Source organism: Trachymyrmex cornetzi, unplaced genomic scaffold, assembly GCF_001594075.2.
Source record: "Trachymyrmex cornetzi isolate Tcor2-1 unplaced genomic scaffold, Tcor1.1 scaffold466, whole genome shotgun sequence".
NCBI classification, from domain to species: domain Eukaryota; kingdom Metazoa; phylum Arthropoda; class Insecta; order Hymenoptera; family Formicidae; genus Trachymyrmex; species Trachymyrmex cornetzi.
The window spans coordinates 173,846-197,023 of NW_017299465.1; the positions used below are offsets into that span (position 1 = coordinate 173,846).

Here is a 23,178-nt window from a genome sequence, read left to right on the forward strand (position 1 = left end):
CTTCTCCAGTCACAACGAAGTCCAAAAATGGATGGATGAATGGATCGCCTCGAAAGACACCGCGTTCTACCGTCGTGAAATTGCCCTGTTGCCAGAGAGATGGGAAAAAGTAGTAGAAAATGGAGAAAATTACTTTGATTAAGGTATTCATTCATCTTCCCTTCGAAACAAATCAATTTTGGAGACGAAAAAACGGCAGGGATTAAGTTTAACATCTAATAATTACAAAATCTTGATATTAATAAAAATTATAATAACTTGCTACTTTTTTATTATACACAAATGGGTGCAATAGCAAATGAATTTATGTAATGTCTTTAAGAAGTTACATGTTACAATACTTCTCTATAACGATAAATATTACATAAAAAAGCTAATCACCGGAAAAAGGGCCTAAGTAGAACTGTGCCTTTATTCCGCCTATCCCCTCCATTGTAATATATCTTTCATCTTATATCTCCGGTCTTTTTACTTTCAGGCAAGTAAAGTTTGTCATAAGTTCGGTAAAAATAGCCAGAATAATTTTACTAGTCTTGCAAGATAAAAATTACTCAATCATTTTTCTCCGTAAAAGGTTACATAATCAATATTCTGAAGTAAGCGTGTCCATGCCCGTGCAGTACAGGCCACGTGGCGCAGATGGCACGTGGCCACGCTGCAACAGGTATCCGATCGATAGGCGAGTCGGTCACGGTAGGTCACGGAAATTCCTGAAGTCGCAATAATCGATCGTACCGCGCAACGGCTTGAAATGCATGGGACACGCAAGAATGTCACGCGCTGAACATGCGTCGCTGCGATTCGCGTCGGAAGAGAGGCGACGGCGAGGTGGCGGGATGCGACTCGGACATTTCTGATGAACGTCTTCAAGTCGTGCGGTAGGGAGGCATCGACTGCTAACGGCCCCTTGATCACACCCGGTACATATTAGGAACCGGTTGAGTCGCGCTGACAATCGAATATTCCCTTACTTCTTGTCGCGTATCATCGCGGACAAGGGCGTGCCATTCCATAAATCACCGCCGGTCGATCTCCCGACATTGTAAGCCAACACGCGAGGGGCCGCCTTAATTGGATGAATGGAGAAAAGGGCGCCATTAAGCGAGTGTTACGGGGGCGACCTACGCGGAAGGAGCGAAGGTGCTCCATCGCTCGAGGGTTTTCTCAATGGGAGATCTCGCGGTTAGAGCCGATCGAAGGACAATGGCCGGGCGAAATTTCAACTCACTCCGCCGCAGGTCCGTTGACCGGACAATGTGTAGTCGCGCTGCATGCAGCGGGGATTAATATAGAAGTACTCGTACGACAAGACAGCTGATACTTCCGGCAGCGCGATCGCCCCTACCTCCATCGCCGTCGTTATCCCTCATCTTTTTTTCTACTTCTCGATTCTCTCCGTTCGCACAGTCGGGATGACTCGAGAAGTCCCACCTCTGCAAACAGGCAGCGGATACGAAACGAGAGAGAGAGAGAGAGAGAGAGAGAGAGAGAGAGAGACCCCGGTCTCGGACCGAGAGCGTGTACACAAATACCCCCGTGTCGCATGCCAATCAAACTGCGCGCATTGCACACGCCGCATGCGTGTGCGCGCGCGTATTTCGCGGCGTGTGACGGGCCCCGGGCCCCGTTCCTGATGATTCGTTACACGCCGACCAGACGAAAGCGCCACTCTTACCGGATTATGTTTTAATACCCACGAAGCACACACATACTGCTGCAACCCTAAAATGAGCTATACGAAGATCCTACAAAAAAAGAAACAATTCTCGTGTCGTTCTTGTTACTTCAACCTGGTAATTTGGTAAATCGCCATTGAGAGACATCGTGAGCTTAAACCTCGGCGGTTGTATTTGTAAATTGTTCGATTTACTTAACAGTCGTATTACAACGTTTAAAGTGATGAAATACTAATATAAATTATCAAAGGATTTCGAAATAGTCCGAGAGAAGCCTGGTAAACGCCGAATAATGTTGCCCGGGTACAAGGAACTCTTTCATCGATTACAAAATCGTTTAACAATGATGCGGCATAAAGGGTCGTTGGGTTGACGTAAGAGCAACGCGTAAATTACACGCGTTGACGGCTCGAGGCCATTTAATACATTAACCTTTGGAAGACAGGAAGACGATTTATCGGCTTTTAATGGTTCAAATGAACTTAACGTGATCAGTGTTTTAATTTAAAAATCTAATTTGCTTTTTCACTGAAAACTAATTCAACATTGTATAATATATCAGATTTTTGTATCGCTACGTTGTTGTATCCATTCAGACTCGGAGAATTAATAAGAAGCTAGCGAAGACGCGTTCAATTTTTATTTAACAAGCTAAGAACCTGTCTTAAACAGGAAGTAAACCGCGGGCTGCTGCACTTGGCTGCGAGCGAGGACGCGAAGAAAGTTGCGATAGAAGTCAACGGCAAAGCGTAGACGAGAAAGAGACTGCGACAAGGAGATATCAGCTCGGCATTAGACCGAGACTGAATATCTGGCGGAAATAAAAGACTACAGCAGACGCGAAGTACAATTACGTTTGTGATAGCGCTTCGAGACGAAGGACATAAGATGAAGGGATATAATTTAGAAAATCGAAACGCGTGAAAGATCAAGTTCGATAAGGATTATATTAAAAGGGTATTATATATTATAACGAGAATTGTATTATCGACTACAGGGCGCAGAGATTGCTTCCGTTTCGCGGCGACACATTCCTGTGACCGTGTTGAAATATACGCATTGTCGTGAGTATGACAATAATGCAAGGTAAAGCGTCACGGAGGGAAGGCAAAAATTCCAAACGTACAACCAAAATGTTAATCGCTGCGAATCGATCACTGTCACCCGTAGCTCTGAGAAGCACCGAAGGGACCGTCCACCGAATCAGGAAGTTTCTCCTTGTAGTACATCTCTTATTCACGGTTGTCGAGTAGCGCGGTCGTAACTCCGGTGTGAATTCAACTTGTCTGAGAACGAGTCGGTCGGAGCGAAGAATAATGCGATTCTTGCCGGGTCTGTTCAACGAATTCTCGAATTACACGTTCGCAAGCAACTCGAGAACATCGCGAGCCGAAACTCAGCGAACCCGTGGAAACGATTCGCCAATATTTTTCTCCGCAAGTTTTTTTCGAGCTGCGTGGGCATCTTCGACTCGATCCTCGAAGCCGGACCCTGGTCGGCTTTTGCAAACACTTGAACCTCGTTATGACAAGAACCTATATATATGTACTTCGTTTGACCATGGCATTTGATGGCGACGCAAACAAAGTGTAAACGGAACGAACAGAATGAAAAACAGGAAAATAAGACGTGGAGATAGCCTCTTACCTGTGTCGGGATCGACAGTGAAGCTGCTGTTGGCTTGGACCACCGTGTATCTAAGAAGCGAGTTCTTGCCGATATCGGGATCGATGGCGCTCACCGAGCCCACTAAAGTACCTGACGGTAGATTCTCAAGCAGCTCAAATCCGTAGAAGTCCTTCTCGAATCGCGGATCGTTGTCGTTGTCATCCAAAACCATCACCAGGACGGAGGCACTCGCGGTCGCCGCAGGTGATCCATTGTCAATCGCGAGAACCGTCAAAGTGTGTCGATCAAGAGTCTCGCGGTCCAAACTTTGCGCGAGGTATATCCAGCCGGTGTTGGGACTGATGCGAAAAGCGGTGGAGCCTTGAAGACGATAGCTCAGTCTCGCGTTATTTCCCGTATCCAGATCCACCGCTGTTACTTGAAGAATCTGTAAATGATGAAAAATTCACGATAACCAATATAATCTGGGTTTGTCATTATTGAATTGCACACAAGTGCGGTAACAATTGTATAACGATTGTTTAATTTGAAAATATAAATACAAGCGCGATGAAATGTTAAAATTCCAGACGGACAGAATCACGATGAAAATCAAAACAAGAGCAATCGTATCGTCGCGAGAGCGAGAAAGAGTAAGAAAAGGGGAAAAAAAGAGAGGCGGCGTCGGGTCCAACCAGTCGATCCGGTCGTTTCGTATTAATTAAACGTACCCAAGAACCGCGAACCCTAAACACGTTCAAACCAGACGATGTTTTCCAGCGCGGGAGGATGGTGTATTGCGAAGGTCGAGGGAAAAAAATGAAGAAAAAGTGCAGGATCGGGAGTGTATAAGGTCGTGTTTCGCGCATGAACCTGCGGCTTACGAATGATGGATGGTAGTAGAAGGCGAAAGGAAAGAGGTGGGAATGGAGGAAGAGGAGGAGGAGGATGAGAGAGACGCCGCGACTGGGTTGTCTTCGTGAAGGACTAGGAGGGGGTGGAATGCAGGTTATCATTAGATGAGGAACCTGACGTGGGAGCAGGCAGTAATGTGTCTAACTGTACGTTATTAGTTCACGATGGGTGAAGGGTTATGCTCACTGCAAGGTTATTCTTTCGTTCGAACTCCCGGCCATGTATCTATCTTGCCTTTTTGCTCAGATTTTTCTGTCTCATTCCACTTTTAACGTACACTAATGGCTGAGATATTGTCCAGATACCACCGACAGCTTACAGATCTATTTCATCGATAGATACCACCGATATATAGCCGGTACATAAGGAAGAAGATGGAAGATCGAGTAGTAATGAGGGAAGAAGGAAGGAAAAAAGGAAGATACGAGTTGGACGAAAGAGATAGATAGATCGATTTTTTTATTAATTTATTTTATTAATTTAAAGGATGTTTAATATTCTAGGATAAACCCTCTAAGAATATAAAAATGATAAGCAAAAAAAAATGAAAGAGAGAGAAAGAAAGAGAATGGAGCGAATTGACATCTCCGCTCTATCGTACCCGTCTGTGCGTTGTAATAAATACGACGTCGTTTAACGAGTGTATCTCATAATGAGACTCTCACTGTCATTCACAATCGGTATCCACAATCGGTATTCAGAATTACGTTCACTTCGTACGCGGTTATCATCGCCATGAAGAAATCCTCGGACCTATCAGCCGCGCACCAACGACGCCCCAGTTCTCGCGAGTTTCGCGGCTAATGATTCTCTTCTCCTCAACGCGGTCCCTCGTCACAAAACCTCGCCGTCGACTTATACTCGCTCTTATTTCGATTTTTTGCCGGATAATGACTGATATGTGTAGATAATTACAGGGGGAGAGATGCACGTCGCCGTCGGCGATCTTCGCGGATGGACCTGCGTTTCCGAGGTCCACAAGCATCACTTCGGATTTGCTCTGGGCGTTCTTCTAACGACGAAGATCGAGGATTCGCGCGCGCACACACACGCACACACACACGTGTATGTGTGTGTGTATAGAGAGAGAGAGAGAGAGAGAGAGAGAGAGAGAGAGATTTAAATAACGTAGGAATTTAAATTTCTTAAATTCCATCAAAATTCTACTATTTTGGGGATATAATTGTATACAATGCAATAGATCTTTCTCGTTGAGTAACTGCTTGGAAACCTATAATGAATTCGTTCAAACTAGTTCGCAATAATGCGAACTAGTCCGTATTAACACCGTTGTACACTGATTTAATCAATGTAAAAGTAAAATGTAAATATTTTGAACAACACACAATAAATTGTATTGAGGATTTCATGGTTTAATCTGTTTTTATATTTATATACAGATTTTTACGTTAATTTGTGTACGACACCTTTAATACACACCAATGTGCACTGAATGCATCCAAACGAATTCGCTATTATATACTCGCGAAATGATCGACCGTGGCACGGCACGGCGTTCCTGCGGGCCTATCGACTGTTACCTATCAATCCTCCGCTCTCGTGGAACTCGCTGTTCGCAATCGGTATCAACGCGCGGCAACGTGCCGTGTCTGAATATCAGATTATCGGGCATTCCCTATCCATCTCCTAGTTTCGAACGGGTCGAGCAACCATAGCGGAATAACATCGGCTAATCTCGCTGCAGCGTCCGGTTAATTCCATTCCTAGTCGGCGCAGGGTTAATTCTCTCTTTGCCTACGAGATGAACTTTACGAGTCAACGTCTTCTTCTTCTTCTTCTTCTTCCTCTTCTGTTCCCTACTCTTTCGAGAGAAGCTACCCGGAAGGGGAATATAGACGACTGGTAGCCGTGGCGTACGCCTTGCGATACGAGAGGGGGCAAAGGGTTCATAAGCGCGTTCTTCCTGGTTGTCCCGGATAAAATTACGCATCCCAGAGACAGGAGACATTTGGATATATGGGAGCAAAAAGAATTCAGCGAAGGGAAAAAAAAGGGAACCATCACTTTGGTCGCGAAGAGATACCGATGAAGAGTGGAAGAAAAGTTGAAGAGAGAGGTTGTTAACTTTACCATCCGATCCAAAAATTCTACCTCTCCTGCTCTCTTGCTCTCTCTCTCTCTCTCTCTCTCTCTCTCTCTCTCTCTCTCTCTCTCTCTCTTTCTTTTCTTTCTTTTTTCTTTCCTTCTTAGAATTCGAAGAACTCTACCGCATCCTCTCGACAAACAAATGCTCGCGTGACGGGCGTGTAATGAAGATTTTTCTCACCTGGGAATCGAGCCTGGCGCCTTCGGAAACCTCCACGTGATATTCGTTCCTCTCGAACACTGGGGGGTTGTCATTCACGTCCTGCACCTCGACGCTCAGGCTGAGGTTAGACGAGAGTCCGGCGCCGTCCAGAGCACTTATCAGGAGACCGTGCCTCTGCTGAGTCTCGTAATCCAATCGCCTCGCCAAATAGAGCTCGCCGGTGCGCTCGTCTATCCCAAACAGGTTGTTGCTATTCTGACCGAGAATATAGCGTATCGGTAGCAACGGTGTGATGTCGGGATCGGTAGCGTGCGCCACGTACAAAGGCACATGAAGAGGATGCGATTCTGGCACCGAGATGCGAACGGTGTTTGTGCGAAATGACGGCGCGTTGTCGTTCACATCCTCCACGATCAATTCCAACTGTAACGGAAAGAAAAACACGGACGGATGTCGTGTAAGCGCTTCAATTGACTTGGCAATGTGTTTTTCACGACACACAAGCGAAAAACGCTACTCCTGCTTCGTTAATACGAAACCGGTAAACGACGGATTAAAAATCTTTCTTTTAAAACAGTACTAATTTGCTAACAAGCACGTGTGCGTTGTTCACTGAATATTAATATAATATCGATGCAAAAAATTATAACATAAAAAATCATAATGCGAATTTTTCGCACGCTTCGGGATTATTATATGTGCATTCAGGATAAATATATTGAGAACACGGATAAACAGCTATGATTACGGTGAGTTAATACGAGATACGATGATTATCTGGATGCGTAATTTACCTGGCAATATCCAACGGAGACGCCATTACGTGCTTCGACGCTGAGAACATATTTGTCACGTGATTCCCGATCGAGCGGCTGTCGAATCCTTAGCATCCCCGTGTTGGGATCCAGCGAGAGATCAGCTTCTTCTCTTGCCAGATAAAACCTGCTTGGTCGTTCGCCTGGAAATGCAGAATACATAATTTAAATAATGTATACAGATATACATGCATCAGATATAAATAAGGGGGGGGAAATAGCTTTAAACGAGGGAAGAGAAACACATATTGCGTTAATTTATTCATAATAAGTCTCGTCGTCCACCTCGTTCAGTGGGGGCTAATTAAAACAGTTACACCGGATTAATCTCGATAAATTATGATGCGGGTATCAAATAGTACTTGAGTTTCCGGTTGCATTTGCATGAAGATTTGCATTATCGCAACTTAGTTTTCATAATGGCCCTCGATTCACCAAACATTCAGTTGATTGACATGAGTTGTTATTAAATCACTGTACTTAAATATAGTGGTTAAATCGGAAGATCGATAACTAGTTAAAGTCAATTTCTCGTCCGTCAATCCCATGCAAGGTTCTAATGAAGATGTCAAATTGATTTGCTCTTACGATATCAATGATCTTCAAAACGGTACACACATCGATCATCAGAAAAATCACTCCGACGTGCGGCATGACTTCAAAGATCTCTCGCGTGGAAATAAGATCCAGAGGAACGTTAGCTGAAGAATGTGATGCCCGACTTTGCTAGCAATGTCGATCAGTTGCTTCGTGTCATGATTTAGCTTATAAATATTAAACACAAAATCGAAATTTGCTACATATGTTTTTATTATTTTTATTTATGTGTTATACAAAAAAAAAGAGATAAATTTATTTCTCCATTAAAACTATGGCGGTATCGTGGCCGTCGTAAAAGCGGGGCTAGTCCAGGTGCGCCGCTAAGTAGAACCTTCGGGCGAGAGCTGTCGCGCGTCGCTGAGATCTCATTCGTCACGGTTACGATCGGGGAGCGTTGCGCTTGAAGGATCGTGTCTGATCGGCGGCACGATCTCACGGTAGATCTTCGGCGATGGTTGCACACGGACGAGAGCAAGATGGCCCGCGGTCTGCGTTTGTACGATGATACCGAGTATCGATCCTTCGCCGTGTACGGCAAGAACAAGCGGGGCACGTGTGCTCCGTAACACGCACGTAAGAGCGAAAGAGAAACGACGGATGAATGATGGCGATTTATCGATTCCACGACATCGACCTCGCTCGACCTCCTCGCGCGAGTCGGCCGGTACCGCCCAGTCCCGCTGCCTCGGAATCAATTAATAGCCAAATTGGCCGGTCATTACCGCTAGCAGATGCAATTCCGTGATGAACGATTCAAGCAGCGCGAGCATTTTCTCAGTGTAACGAGGGTCAGCAGTTTGCACGTCCACGTAGGATTGTCACAAATTCTTCATACTAAAATTCTATTACTTTTTCCTAATTTCCAGACAAAATTTCATTATTTTCCCTGATACTCTCAATAACATTGTGGCGACTCGTCACTAGGGGTCCACGGGACTCACTCGGTTCGCGTAAGCACCGCGCCGCGCGAATTCCCTTTAAATAGAATATCATTCTGGATTCATTCCGGGCGTTTAAGGCACGTCCCACATTACATCGCCTTACTGATGAGTCTAATAGTGTAGGACCAGGACGAAACGCTGCGGCCGACCACAAAGCGAGTCAGACCTCCTTAATGGACATTTCCACAACATTTTGAAATTTTTTGTATTTTCGTCCTGATTTGGAAACCGTCAAATATTTTCTTGAGAGAGTAATTTAACATAGCTATATTATTTGCTATTAATGTTGCAGACACTGCTTGCGTTTAATTGTTAAGTTGATAGTATTCCAAAACTATACGCAAGTGTGATGTACGCATATTAAACTTATTTTTTTGAGAGTCAAGAATTTTAATTTTCCAAAAAATTTTGCAAAATTCCTTGACTTTTTCCTGATTTTCTTGATCGTTTTCAATTTTTGACATTTCCTTGATTTCCCTGATTTCCAGTTTTGTGGAAATCTCTGCCACATTTTCCCAAGAATTGTGAGTTCTATATTCGTAAGGAAACAAAATCGGAAACATCGTGATATCAAAGTCGCGTGATACACTGAGATATCCGACAGTCTGTTCAGATCTAACGCGTCGCGCCGGAACGTGTCTCTGATTCGCCACTTGATAGATGATGCTTGTATAATTGGACAGCTTATTTGAGAGAGACCCCTCTCAAAATCATTAGTTTGTCAATATCGAGTCAAAGGCGTATCTTTAACGCACGTCATTTCGACGTAAAAAGGATCTTAATCAAATTGATGAAAAAGCGTCACTTCGGTTTACTTTTCGTAATCGGTAATTAACCGTTTTATTAATGATGTATGAAATCCGGTTTAACGGCAATTTATTACGGCCGTATGGGCTTTCTGCGTTATCCGACGTCGCGCCGCGAAAACACGTCGCGAGGCCACATCCAATTACAGACATATTTCATCGTACACACACGCAACGGGTAAAGCACGCATCAGCACGCGTATCGATAATTGCTCTGATCGATCGATCGGACGCACGTGGTCTGGGCCAAAAACGGGAACTGCGATCACTCGCATCCGGGATGTGCCCTTCCTAGATGCGTTTCGACAAATCCGCCGTGAGATCTACCGCGATGAGATTGTCTCTCATCGATTTCGATCAAGTTTTTCTCCGCGATACAACAGGAAAAACCAGGTAGACGGGAAATATCATCTTGGTGAGTCGATTCGAGAAATAGTCGTCCATTTTATTTCCACGGTAATTCGTGACGTCTGCGTTGCCGTCGTCAACGATGTCTGTGTAGTCTACATCAAATATCGTCGGTGATATTGGGTGACGTCGACTGTTCGACCAATGCCTTAAGGATGGTACTCGGTCGCGTACGTGGATGGCATAATTTATAGACCGCTATATTTATACTCGATCCAACTTGTTCGTCCTTTTCCCCCGTTTCCCCTTTCGCGTCGGTACACGTGACAGTGCGGAAGATGAATACACCCCCCCCCCACACACACACACATATATATATTTGCGCACTGAAAAAAAAATGTTGCTAGCTACAGCTAATTCTGATTAGCTGAAATTGCATTAACTACTATAGCTACACAGAAAAAAAGACTATTCTTAAATCAACCATAATATACTCATATATAAGCAAAAATATTATAATCTTGCTTCAAAAATATCAATCTTGATTTGATTAAATTTGTTTTGATGCAAGTATTACTTTGCACTTAATTCAAGACTTGCTCAATTAAAAATTTTATATCAATACAAATTCAAGATTAAAATTTTTAAAGCAAGATTACAATATTTTTGCTTATATATGAGTATATTATGGTTGATTTAAGAATAGTCTTTTTTTCTGTGTATGAAATTTGCTAATACATACAAAGAATTTGATGCTGTAACTAATATAAGAACGTGATAGCAAAGTATGCATGTCTGTTATAGATCAATTTATTTAGCAGCATGAAGTTAGTTGTCATACTTATCGGATATGTTCGTATAAAAGAAAATTATCTCTACCACAGCTAAATATAGTTTGCTGAAACTGTACTTGCTACCAAATTGTCTGCTACACAGAAAACGTTTGCTGCAATGATCAATAGATCGACATAGTAGCAAGATGCTTGTCTGTTACAATGATAATATTTAAGCCTCACTGCTAATGGAAATTAGACCTCGCAGATACGACGTTAGGTATCCATATGTTACGACTGGAATTTAGCTACCACACGCAAATTTTTGTTGCTGCAACTAATCTTTTTTTTCCGTGCGCAAATAACGGCCTGAATACTTTGGTCAGCGGTGTCCAGCACTTTGGGGAACATTTCATATTTTGTTTGAGAATTGCAACAAAATGATTACGGGATCCGAGCGGCGAGAGTCTCTTAATTCGCAACGCTAAATTCCACGAACATTTAAATGTCGGGACATTGATACGATCTTCATCATCCTCAGCTCGTTTTGTTAATATCCGAAAGATTGTCCGGTCAGACACCCTGTATACGCGGACACGTACTTGGGACGCGGACAAGACATGCGTATGTGTGTACGACAGGTACGCATACTTGGCTCGGATCGGCTCATTCGTAAAATATATGTGCGAAGGATTGAAACACCATGCTCTTGCGTGAACGTATACGCGCGGCGCGCGTGTAATTACGCGAATGCGTTGGTACCGCGAGACTGGTCTGGAAGACGTACGCGTTTTATATCCACCGCGATACCTCTACCCATCAGCATTCGGTACCCGTGTTATTAAACGTCCGCGTGATCTTTTTCCACGGGCTCTCCGCCGCGAGAGGAGGGTCCGCCGATCCTGTACTACTCCCCGTATATAATTACGATTTACTCCGCATCCCGATACGCCGAGATACCGCTCGAGTATCCTGCCCATGCAAAAGGATTTCGACGAGCGACTTCGGAAGGGTATGACACGCCGGACAAATCTGTGTCCCTTCCCGCCGTATAAGCCGCCGTGGCGAGAAAGCTAGCCATTAAGATACGCATATTTGGCAATAAATCTTAAGACATAATAAAATCAAAGTGCACAAATCGTGCATTCTTCCTGCGAATGCAAAATATTGCAATTCGAATTTTTACCTTACACCAAAAATTCATCAATATCATTTAAATATTACAGAGTTTATTATAATTAATAAAATAAGTCTTTTAAACATACGGATAAAACTTTTTCAATTCTAAAGATTATCAAGAGTTAAATTTTATGTGTGTTAAAATTTTGTTACACAAAACTTAAAAATGACACAGTTAAACGATTTTTTTTGTTATATTTTGTTATGTTTGCACGTTATGTATTTCGTTTTGTCTATACAAAATTTATCGATAAGTTTTCCAGTATTTCGTAAAAAGAGATATAATAAATTTGTAAAATAAAATTATCGAGACAGTAAATGAGAAGCAACTTTCAAAATGCGTTTTGTCCAAAATTTGTAATTTTCAGAAAGAGAAAGAAAGAAACTACGCACACAAGAAAATTACGCATTTTACAGAGAATAAGAATATGTCAATCAGTAGGATGTGAAATATTAAACAAAATTGCTTAACAATTGCTAAAAATGTTAAACATCGAATGCTAAAATGTTAAACTTCGAAATGTTTATGTTTTTTCAGCATATTAATTAACGATAAAAAAATGCTTTCTGAACATCTCAGAATAGTTTATAACATAAGTTATTCTACATAAAATCACTAGATTTTTAAAGCACCGTAAACTCGCATCCATTTTGACGTGAAACGCGGCCATTTCAAATTTATGCATTTGTATATACGTACTTTATTTTGGAAAATAAAGCTGTCAAGTACGTAAATAAATATTTTTTAATCGTAATTAGTTTATTTATGACCAAAAAATGTATAAATGCTTAATTTATGTATTATTTAGTTTAATAGTTTAATACAGGTTTACTTGTTGTAGAAGTTTAGTGCATGAAAGTGCACGAAAGGACAAGTAAATACAGTTTAAAAGATGAACCACCGTGCTTGAAATCATGTACTATGCGCACTTCGGCCATTTTGGCATATTTCTGAAATTAATTGCGGTAATACTTTAGAAATCTGGTGACTTTAATTCTACACTGAACAAGACTACGCAATCTCTATAACTAAAAAAATAAATATTTCAAAGTATAAACATATTCGGACCTATGACGGTCAAAGCTAGATCTTTTTTGCCTAAATAATTCCCAGTTTATTCCCATATATAGGATATAGATAATTCACTGGGAATTATTTAGGCAAAAAAGATCTAGCTTTGACCGTCATAGGCTCGAATATTCTTATACTTTTAGTATTTAATTTCCTATCGGTCCAAATAAAATCTTAGTATTGTTAAAAAAATAAAATTTTGGACACAAAACGCATTTTGAAAGTCTGCTCCTCAAATAAAGATATTGTATAAATAAATCTTCAATCGTCGCGATGTGTGTGTTTTCGTCATAGAGCATTATTTTTATTAAAAATAATCATCGTACACGGTGCACACGTAGTGTGGTCACGTTTTTCTCCCACCGATGCCAGTTGTTCGCGAGGGCTTCGTCACCCCAGTTACACACGCGTCCCCCCAGGGTGCCCACGTGGGTGTAACGAAGACAAATCACTCGCGTATTTGATTAATTCGCGAAGATCGCCGGTCCAGTACTGGATTCTCCCGACCTCCTCCTTGCATCCTTCGTCCTCCGGCATCGTGGATCGAATCGAGAGCGAGTTTTTGCCGGCGACGTCGGGGTAGGGAAGAAACCCGTAACGCACTCATTACTGATTCTCGCCCTTATGCGTTCTCCGCACGAAGAGGTAAAACGAGACATTCCGTTGGATTTCTATACCGAGAAATCTCTCGGTAGCCGGCGGAAATTTGAGATGACGACGCCCAACAAAAATCTGTAATGTCTGGATATCAGAAATGCGCGCGAGGAGAAATCAAGCGACAGTGTAGCGCGCGTTGCGCTATGAGTAGACGTTACTGCGAGGTTCCTTTCCTTTTTGCATCGACAAGTAGTCGCGAATGGCGAAGGTAGCGGTCAATGTTTACTGATCAGCATATCCTGCTTTCACGGCATGCGTGTTGGCGCAATCGCCGCGCGTGCGTGAACGTGCGCGATGCACTTCTTGCATACAGACTTCTACATATTGACAGTACGAAGCAGCCGGGATAATCCTACAGTTTCCTTCTTTTGTCAATCTTAAACAATGCCGGTAAATGTACAACTTTTTTTCGAAATTTTCTCCAATTTTTTACTTCCTCGTCTGTTCCCCGTGAATTTCTCTTCTACCTTTTCTTCTTATTGCTTTTCGTGACAAGTCCCTCTTGCTCTGTCCTCTTCTATCCTTTCATCCCGCTCTATTCCACTTCACGGTCCTCCCCTCCCAATCGCACAAATGGAATTCATTTCTAGTTCCTTGACTCTTGGTCCCCACTCGTTTCTCTCTCTCACTCTCTCTTACTCTCTCTCGCTTTATCTCCGTTCTGCTGATCCTGTCCTGTTTTCATCTGGACCGTTCTCACATGCACGATGTACCGCGGCAACGACGACGAAGACGACGACGATGATGATGACGAACACGAAGATCGAGGATGCAATCGCGGTAGCAGGATACTATTTATTTCTCTTCGATAATGCTCCCGAGGCTACATGTGCCACTACGATATATATCTGCACACGTGTGCGTACGTGCCGTGTGGACAGCGGTACTATGAGAAATCGAAGCAAAACTTCTAATTGCTGCCGGGAGGATATATTGAAATGAAGTCGTCGTGTCGCAGAGAAATAGCAAGATGTAGCAAACGCACGATAGTCGCACGTTAATAGAAATCTCATGATGAACCACGATATTGCGATTTTCAATACGCGGCGGGAGCAAATCAGGCAACGTTAATTGTCTACTCTCTAAATCTGAATCAGAGTGGATAGTCACTAATTACTAGTGGCATACTTGGCACTGATAGTCAGTGAAGCTCAACTAAAAAAGGAAGATGTTTGAACCTAATATAATATATGTTTGAACATTATATAACTAAAATACTGATATTTTTGTACGTTAATTTCAATCTTCCAAAACCAAAACTTCATTGAATTTAAGCATTAAAACAAGGTTAGTTAGATCACATAATAAAGATTAGCTAGGTTAGGGATCTCACATCTCACATTTCATTCACTGGTTAGTGGCATACTTGGTACTGATATTAGTGATTATCCACTGATTCAGATTTAGAGAGTAAATGAGAAAGGAAAAACGAAGGGTGATTTTCCATTACTCGACAATTACTCGTGCACGAAGCAGTTCATTAATCATCTCTCCGACGATCATTTCTTTAAATAAAGTACGTGTCTGCTGGACACGTGGTACGATTTTAACGTGGTCGTAGAAACGCAATGTTGACTAATTACCCATCTTCATTATCTGTCTCATTCGTAGGCATACCCGCAATTTATGTACACACGGTCAGAAACGCGTGTCTTCACGGAGTGATCTAATGTAGGGAACAAATTGCTCGTCATTAAACAGCACCAGTTTTTCATTATTACGCCGCGGTCCCTTTCGCGGCGCGACGCATATACCGTGAATTTCCAATGGCGGGGATCCTTCTCTTGACTCTCGCCCATTCGCTCGTTCCCGCGCGACGATCGGGGCGCGTAAAAAGACGCCCCGATGTCACGGTCGTCTGGTTCGCCAGCGACGTTTGACGCGTGTTCGCAATTACGCGCCCTCTTGATTAATCGACGAGACGTATTCATGAATAATCGCGTCAAGCGGGCTCGCGAGGGTATACAGAAAACGCGAGCTTCTCGTCTAGTTGGCTAGTGGCGTGCAAGGTGCAATCTCGTTTGACTGAAAGTCTCCTCGGCAGGGTCGTTGTAACCGGCTGCTGGCGAGCCGAGGGGGTGATTATTCACTTTGGTGCTCGCCAATGATATTCGCGTTGCGCGGCTGAACGGCTAAACGCGCGCGCGTGTGTCGCGCAAGAAACTGGAGTAAAAAGTGATTGCGATCGGTGGTGGAGTCGTTATATTGAAATCAAGATGTCTACCCACACGAACTTTCAATCACGACGCCAAACTGGACGTTCCAGATTACCCCTCCGCTCTATACGTAATGGAGTTTTTCTGCGTTCGCGTATCACACCGCGTGGATCGACTCACGTTTAGACGGCTCTTGATGAGATCTCCCGCGTCGCTTCTTGCGGGATTTAATAACGCGCTATTAGCGTTTTTCCCGTAAGAAACTTTTCAGTTCCTTCCGCCGCTTTAGCTGACTGATAACTATTAACGATAAAATGTGTACACGGGATGTTTCGCAAGCCTTATGAATATTTCGCAAATATTAAGAAGTATATCCTACACGGCAAAATGCATCAAATAGAAGCTTGTCTTCCACTCTGCTTGTAGAATAATCTGAACGATACTAGTAACAGTGATTAAACGTCTAAACGAAGCCGTGTATCTACTCGAGATTAATTATCGATTTTTAATTATATTAGCACATCGCTGGAATTGCTACGTTGATACACCTCATGATCATAAAATTGGTTGCGTTATTCCACTTGGCGCTCACGGAATCATTTTATCCTTGTTGTTTATCAAATGTTAAACTCATGTGAGCGTCAAGTGAATGCACTCCATATAGAACTTGCATTTACGCTTGCACAGGAATATGTCCGTGTCACTGCAAGAAATCGTCAAACGAGAGAATAATTACTATGTCTCTGCACAAATCGATTAGAATTACTTCAGCATCTCTTCGAGATGCTGAAGTAATTCTAATCGATTCAAGTTGTTTCCATTTCGAAGGAGAAACGTCTTCTCCAGGATGTTCCTCCTCCCTCGTTTTTATCGTGTGATAAACGCAATCCACATCAGACTGAACTGTATTTATCGCGAAATACACGGCTGGTATTAATTACTTATCACGCTCGGAAGCCGCACGCGAGAAGGACGAAATGTCACGTTCATCCGCGACACCGCGTGATAAATCACAGATCGATGATCGGAAGATCTCGCAGCATGAGATCCTTCATGCCTACGCGGTCGACACGACGCCATGTAACTTGCGACGATGGTTTCTCTTATTTTGCTAATTAGCTCGTAACGGGTCCGTCCCGCTCAGGGAAGCCGGTCGATTCTCTCAAGGGCGGTGCCGAACGACGACGCAAATGGCGAACGTTTATGATCGTCGAGAGTATAGCTTGTAGTCATCTTTGGTGAATACTTTGTCGCTTCAACACCTTCCGCTCTCTTCCGCATCTCGACGACGACGTCCATCCCGCGGTCGTAACGGATCAAATTACGAGCCATCTCGTTCTAAATATGGGTACATCAGCGCGGAATGCTCTTTCCCAATATTCGCTATCCGAAGATAAAAACGATACATAAATTCTTTTATTCTAATGTCGAAACATTAAAATAAATTTCCGCATTTATTATCGGTAGTACAAGGAAAAGACGACTTTGTTAAAGTATCTAAAAATTTAGGTAGATACAAATCTGAAAATAATTTTGTTGGACCATCAGAATAATTATGTAGATTTATAAAACGCTTGAACTGGTTGCTGGAATATTAACATTTTTGCAACATTGCTTATCATGCTCGAGCATATCGTACTTATTTTAATTATTTTAATGGCCCAATAAAATTATTTTCAGATCTGTATCTAGTTAAATTTTTAGATACGAATTTAAAAATAAATTTTGTGGCACTATTAAAATAATCAAACTGATTGATAGAGTGCCAAAACTGTTTGCAGCATCGCTCACCGCACTTCAGCGTTCTACATAATTATCTTGACAGTCCAACAAAATTATTTTCGTTTCAGATATGTATCTAGCTAAATTTACATCTAGACCTAAATTTTGTGAAACTTTTAAAATAATTATGTAAGAACGCTTAAATTGATTATTAAAATGTTAAAATTTTTGGCAGCATTGCTAATCACGCTTAAGATTCTTACACTGAAAAAAAAGATTGGCTGCTGCAACAAATTAGGTGGCAAAATATAGCATAGCATATTTTTAATTGGTTGCAGCAGCCAATTTTTTGTTGCGTTAGCCTATCTGCAATGTCTCAGTATAGGATTCCGATAGATTAACACAACCAAAAATTGACTGCTGCAATCAATTAAAAATGCTATGCCATATTTTACCATCTAATTTGCTACAGCAGCCAATCTTTTTTTTCAGTGTACGTAATTATTTTGATAATCTAATAAAATTATATTAGGATCTCTATATCTAGCTAAAGTTTTAGATGCCTAGCAAAATCGTTCTCTTCATATAGAATTTTGAGAGACAGAGTACAAGATGTTTGCCAAGACATTTAAATACCTTTACCATCTCGATCTCTCATAAAATTTCTTCGAATAGATAATCGTTGTGTCAACAAATCGCCGCTAGAACTTTCATAGCCGGATGGAATAACAAAAAGGAGCGAGAATAATCGCGATTTATTAAGTATGTAACGGAGCATCGCTTTTGCTACAGCTTTTCGCATAGCTTCAGGCGCAATCGATTATTCCTGCGGAGAGCATGGAATGTCCGGTGTCAAGCCAGGTCTTCGAATGAAAGTCCGACCGTTTGCATAAATCGGCGGATTTTTAATTGGACCGGTAGGGTCCGCTTGTGGCTAACGATCGAGATAGCGCGACCGCGCGAAAATGATCCGTCGAGTCGGGCGCCAGACCCGAATGAGAAATTAAGTATCTCGTTAATTAGGGAACGGCGCGTAATCAAATTTCGAAAATACGCTTAGAAATATCGAGTTGCGGACAGCATGAACGGCCATCGAATCGTTTGCCGCGACTATAATTATCGCTTGGCCTCCGATCTGAATGCATCTCCTGGTATCGCGGTCGTAACGGTGCTCCAGAACAGTTGCATGGCGAGCACTATAAAATTCAGAATCTACAGAAACTCGCGAATTCTCAAGGAAGCTGCTTACAGATAGAAACTGACAGATACGCCACGAACGGACAATTACTTACTGAAACTCCTGGGAAAAAAAGATCTATGTTTTTTCATATTCGACACTCATTTACAGAGTCAAAGTAAGTCACGTGATGAAAACTGATACATATTAATTTTCATCAAGCATTCATTTTGATTACCAGACCTGTTTTTGATGCTAAAAATGAGCATAGAGCGTTAGCATAAAAAGGCACCCTAATGAGAGAGACGAAAAGATAAAACCTCGGAAAATACAAATTAAAGAAAGAATTCGATACAGTGCATCTGATCGGAGAAACGCTCTGAAATCTCGACGCGATTGTGTCACGGAGGCGCCGAGGAGGACACCGTCGAGGACACCGTCGAGGATCGATACATGCCTTCGCGAGCTCGCCACGACACTCGTCGTAGCCACCGCCGCCGTCGCGCAGCGAAAAACGATCTCATACTTAAATAATGATGATTAGCCGCGGGTCGTGGTAGCATCGAGCGACGCGACGAATGCGATGAAGAAGCGATACCGTGGCGGTGGTATGCTGTCGTTGACGGGGGTCCCGGCTCGTCCCTCTTTCCTCTGCTCACGCTCGCTCGTTCTTACCATGAACCTCCATCACGGAACCTCCGGCTGCTTCTATCCTTCCGTCTCCTTCGACCCGCTACCCCGATCCTCGCATTTCGAACGTCGGTGCGTCCGTTTACGGCTATATCGGCGTCCCGTAACGTGGCCGCGAGACGTTAAACATCGAGGTCGCACGGCAATCCTCTCGGCCGGAATGATATTCGTTAATGGGAGAACGGTCGTTTCTTATACGGCGCGCGTGTAATTGAAAACTGGCAAGAAATTTAAAACGCTCAATCTACGACACGTGAACCGAGTCGGCTCTCTTACCTTCAGAGATCGCACGTCTCTTTCATGCCGGTCTCTCACAGAGAGATAGAACGCGATTGAACGATCGAAGGATATAACGATGTCTATTGACACTTTGATCTAACTGATCGACTGCCTGACCGATCGTATCCGTCTTACAGATACGTCTGTCTACTTGTTTGGCATGTCGTCCAGATCTGCCTCCCGCGGCGAGACACATTTATCCACTTGCGATTGTACTTGTCTCCCCCTCAAGCATTAAGATACCATGTCTAGGGTGTTACGCAAATATGAAGATACCTATATGCATAATCCACACAACGTATGCAAATGTTTCTACAACCTGTTCTATAACAATAATTCGGCGCAATTCAGCGCTAACGCAACGGAGAGGTTTAGAGTACGGTTAAAGCGCTCGAAGCGTTGAAGAAAACTGCGCGTAATCAATAGAAGGTTTGTTGTACCAAAGCAAATAATTGACTACGATACGCAGCGTGCATGCAGCGCACAATATAATAGCGCAAAAAACGCGTGTGTCGAATTGTTCGAGCAAACGAATAGAGCTTTGTACATGCGCTAGACATCTTAAAGTGAAGACGCGGCTAAATAATTAAGTGTACATCCGGCAAGTAACAGGATGAAGAACCGGAGAGGTATTGGATGAAGTTCAGAAACGTACATAATCGAGACAAGACAATGGAAGGTGACAATACAATATCGCCCGGTTTCCAGCGACGATAAATTAAAATCAGGTTTATCGACGTTGATTAGTCTAAATAATGACGTTGCTTGCTTCGGTAAAGTGAAAATCGTAAAGAATGGTTGCGCTCAGCAGAAGAAGCAGCTTTATAACTGTTGTAAATTTTTTGATATAATTATACATTTAGATCTAGAGGAACTAAGCAAGACTATCATATTAAAGAATTTTATAACAGTTGCAAAGCTGCTTTTTCTGCTGAATGCAGCCAATATTTTCAGCAAAAATTTAATTATAGCGTTATATCTGAAAATGCTATAAGAAGCGAAAAGAAAATCACATTGAGATTTTCAGGATGTGACATTACACATCTTGCTCAAGTATCTAAAAATTTAGCTGGATATGAATCTGAAAATAATTTTGTTGGGGAGGGGGGATTTTTGTCAAAATAATTATATAAAATGCTTAAACTGGTTGTTAGAATGTCAAAATTTTTGCAGCATTACTCAGTATGTTTGAAATTCCTATGTATTCCTTTGATAACCCAATAAAGTTATTTTCAGATCTTTATCTAGCTAAATTTTTAAATTTTTGCACTAGTAAATCATCCTTTTCCTATATGTATTTCTCTTAAATATTTCTTTATATGTCTTTACATGTAAAAAAACGAAATCAATGTCATTGGAAAGTATCGAAGGGTTAGAATATACCTATTATCGAAGCTTCAAGTGTCAGTTTGAGGTAAACTGAAAGTGGAACACGATCCAGCGATTCGCAATAAGACTGGATTGCGCAGAGTACATCGCCGGCTAAAAGACCGGCGGTGAGATCGGCGCTCGCGGAGCATCGACATGCACTCTTATCGCGCACCCCCTTCGTTTCTTTTCTCCTGGGACAATCTCATCTAGGATTACACCATGGTAATTCTCCCGCAGCCGGCCCGACGAAATTCCAGGCGTAACAGAGCCGCTCGAGGGATCTGATCGTCGAAGGTTCCGTAGGAAGAGCGAGAAAGAGATATATGTATATGTGCACGGTTGCATATACATACACACTCGCGAGGGAGACTCCACACACCGCTTCGTGCGATGGTAAACGGCGATAACAAGGCGCGAGATAAGAGTCGTGAAGGTGCATCATAGAAGACGCGAAGAAATATGGGAAATACAGAGCCAAGAGAATCCTGCTCTATCTCTTCTTCACCCCCTTGTATCATTTCCTTCGTACCAATGTACGTTATCAACGTATCTACAGGATGTCCCACAACCAGTACCTCTCAATCACTATAAAACAAATCAAGAAGACGAATTGTTCTAATTATAATATTCCATTAAACGTGAGCGATATTAATTCTTGCGAAAGAAATAAAATTCCGCCGTTTGATCCCCTTTCGTGTTTTCGTATTCTGTACACTGAAAAAAATTTACTAAATTTTAATAAATTTGTTTGATTAGTACTAACTAAACATTTACTTACAATAAATAAATATTTATTCAATAAGAAAACTGATACTTAGGTATATCAAATTAATGGTTCTTATATCAAAATATATGTTTACGTTTAGTAAATATTTAGTTAATACTATTCAAAGAAATATTTATTAAAATTTAGTAAATTTTGTTCAGTATGAATTAATACTGCACATTCGTTCCTAGAGATGTTATACCTAAAATCGCGATTTTGACGTCTCAATCGTCTTTTTGTCGTGATTGTAGTGCGGAATTGAAACCGATTCATGCGAACAAGAATCATTGTTGAAGTCGCAGTTCCTTCGCGAGGATTCATTGCACGAGGCATCCATGAAACATCTGCGAATTCCAACGATATGGCGGTAAGGCGGATTCAAGAAAAGAGTATTCACAGGATTCGCGTTGCGAGAGATTTTGAGTTCTAACGTATGCAGCAATCTTGATAATCGATGCAGCTTTTCGACGAACTCGAAGGAATATCGCTAGAGGGACTAGAAAATAATAAAACATATATAAAAAAAATAAGTGATAGATGATTATTTGTAGTGTAGTAAGTAATGTTTGTAGTAAAAAGAAAAGTGCATAGAAACTTGCACTTGGTTCTCTATACGTGTATCTTTTACTGCAAAGGGCAATATTAAAGCATTCCTGAATGATTAACAAATACTTATGCACCATAAAAACTCACTACCACTTAGATATGAAGTACGGACAACAAAGTAAGAATCGTATAATACCAGTTACATTAATCTAAACACTCTGAATTACCTTAAACAGTCAATGACCCATAACGCCTCGGGGTCTTCCCTATGGATGAATACGGAATACGGAACGGAAATTTAAAATAAAACTCGGTCTCCTTATCCACCTTCTCGGATCGATTAGTTGCGTTGCCACGCACGCTATAGCGTTTAAATCGAACGGAGCACGAATACCGGAAAAGACAAGAACTCCACGCGATTGCTAGATCGGAAAGCTATAATGTCGGTTGCAGCACGGTTGAGATTTCTGCGATGCCCGCTGGTCTTTTTTTTACCACGATCCGCCTTACAACACTGGATTGAAAACGATTGCGGTAAGGCGACGATGTGTAAGCGGCTGTATGCATGTATTTCCGTGTACATACGTGTATTCGTGTGCACGCGCGCAAATGCTTCTACAGTCGAGATAGCGAAGCGTACCTAAGCAGCACGGTGTATCTCGCGAGCATCTGCGAATTCCACTGATCTGCGAACGACTTCCACGATGGAACACGTTCAAAGGCGCTTTTCCGAGATTCTCTCGCTCGGCGGGGTAGAACGGAATTGCGACCCGAGTAACAATACATTCCCAGAGGTAGCAACAATGTGGCGA

At 42.2% G+C, this 23,178-nt stretch overlaps 1 protein-coding gene across 1 annotated transcript in view; it reads right to left on the reverse strand.

Moving 5' to 3' along the window:
• Window positions 1–23,178, reverse strand: part of ds (dachsous cadherin-related 1) — a 77,771-nt gene that overhangs the window by 35,521 nt on the left and 19,072 nt on the right. Inside the window, exons 3-5 of the mRNA XM_018513324.1 lie at window positions 7,263–7,426; window positions 6,487–6,891; window positions 3,324–3,732 (exon numbers count right to left, since the gene is read on the reverse strand). Coding sequence (XP_018368826.1) covers window positions 3,324–3,732; window positions 6,487–6,891; window positions 7,263–7,426 — 978 coding nt within the window. The remainder of the gene's footprint in view (window positions 1–3,323; window positions 3,733–6,486; window positions 6,892–7,262; window positions 7,427–23,178) is intronic.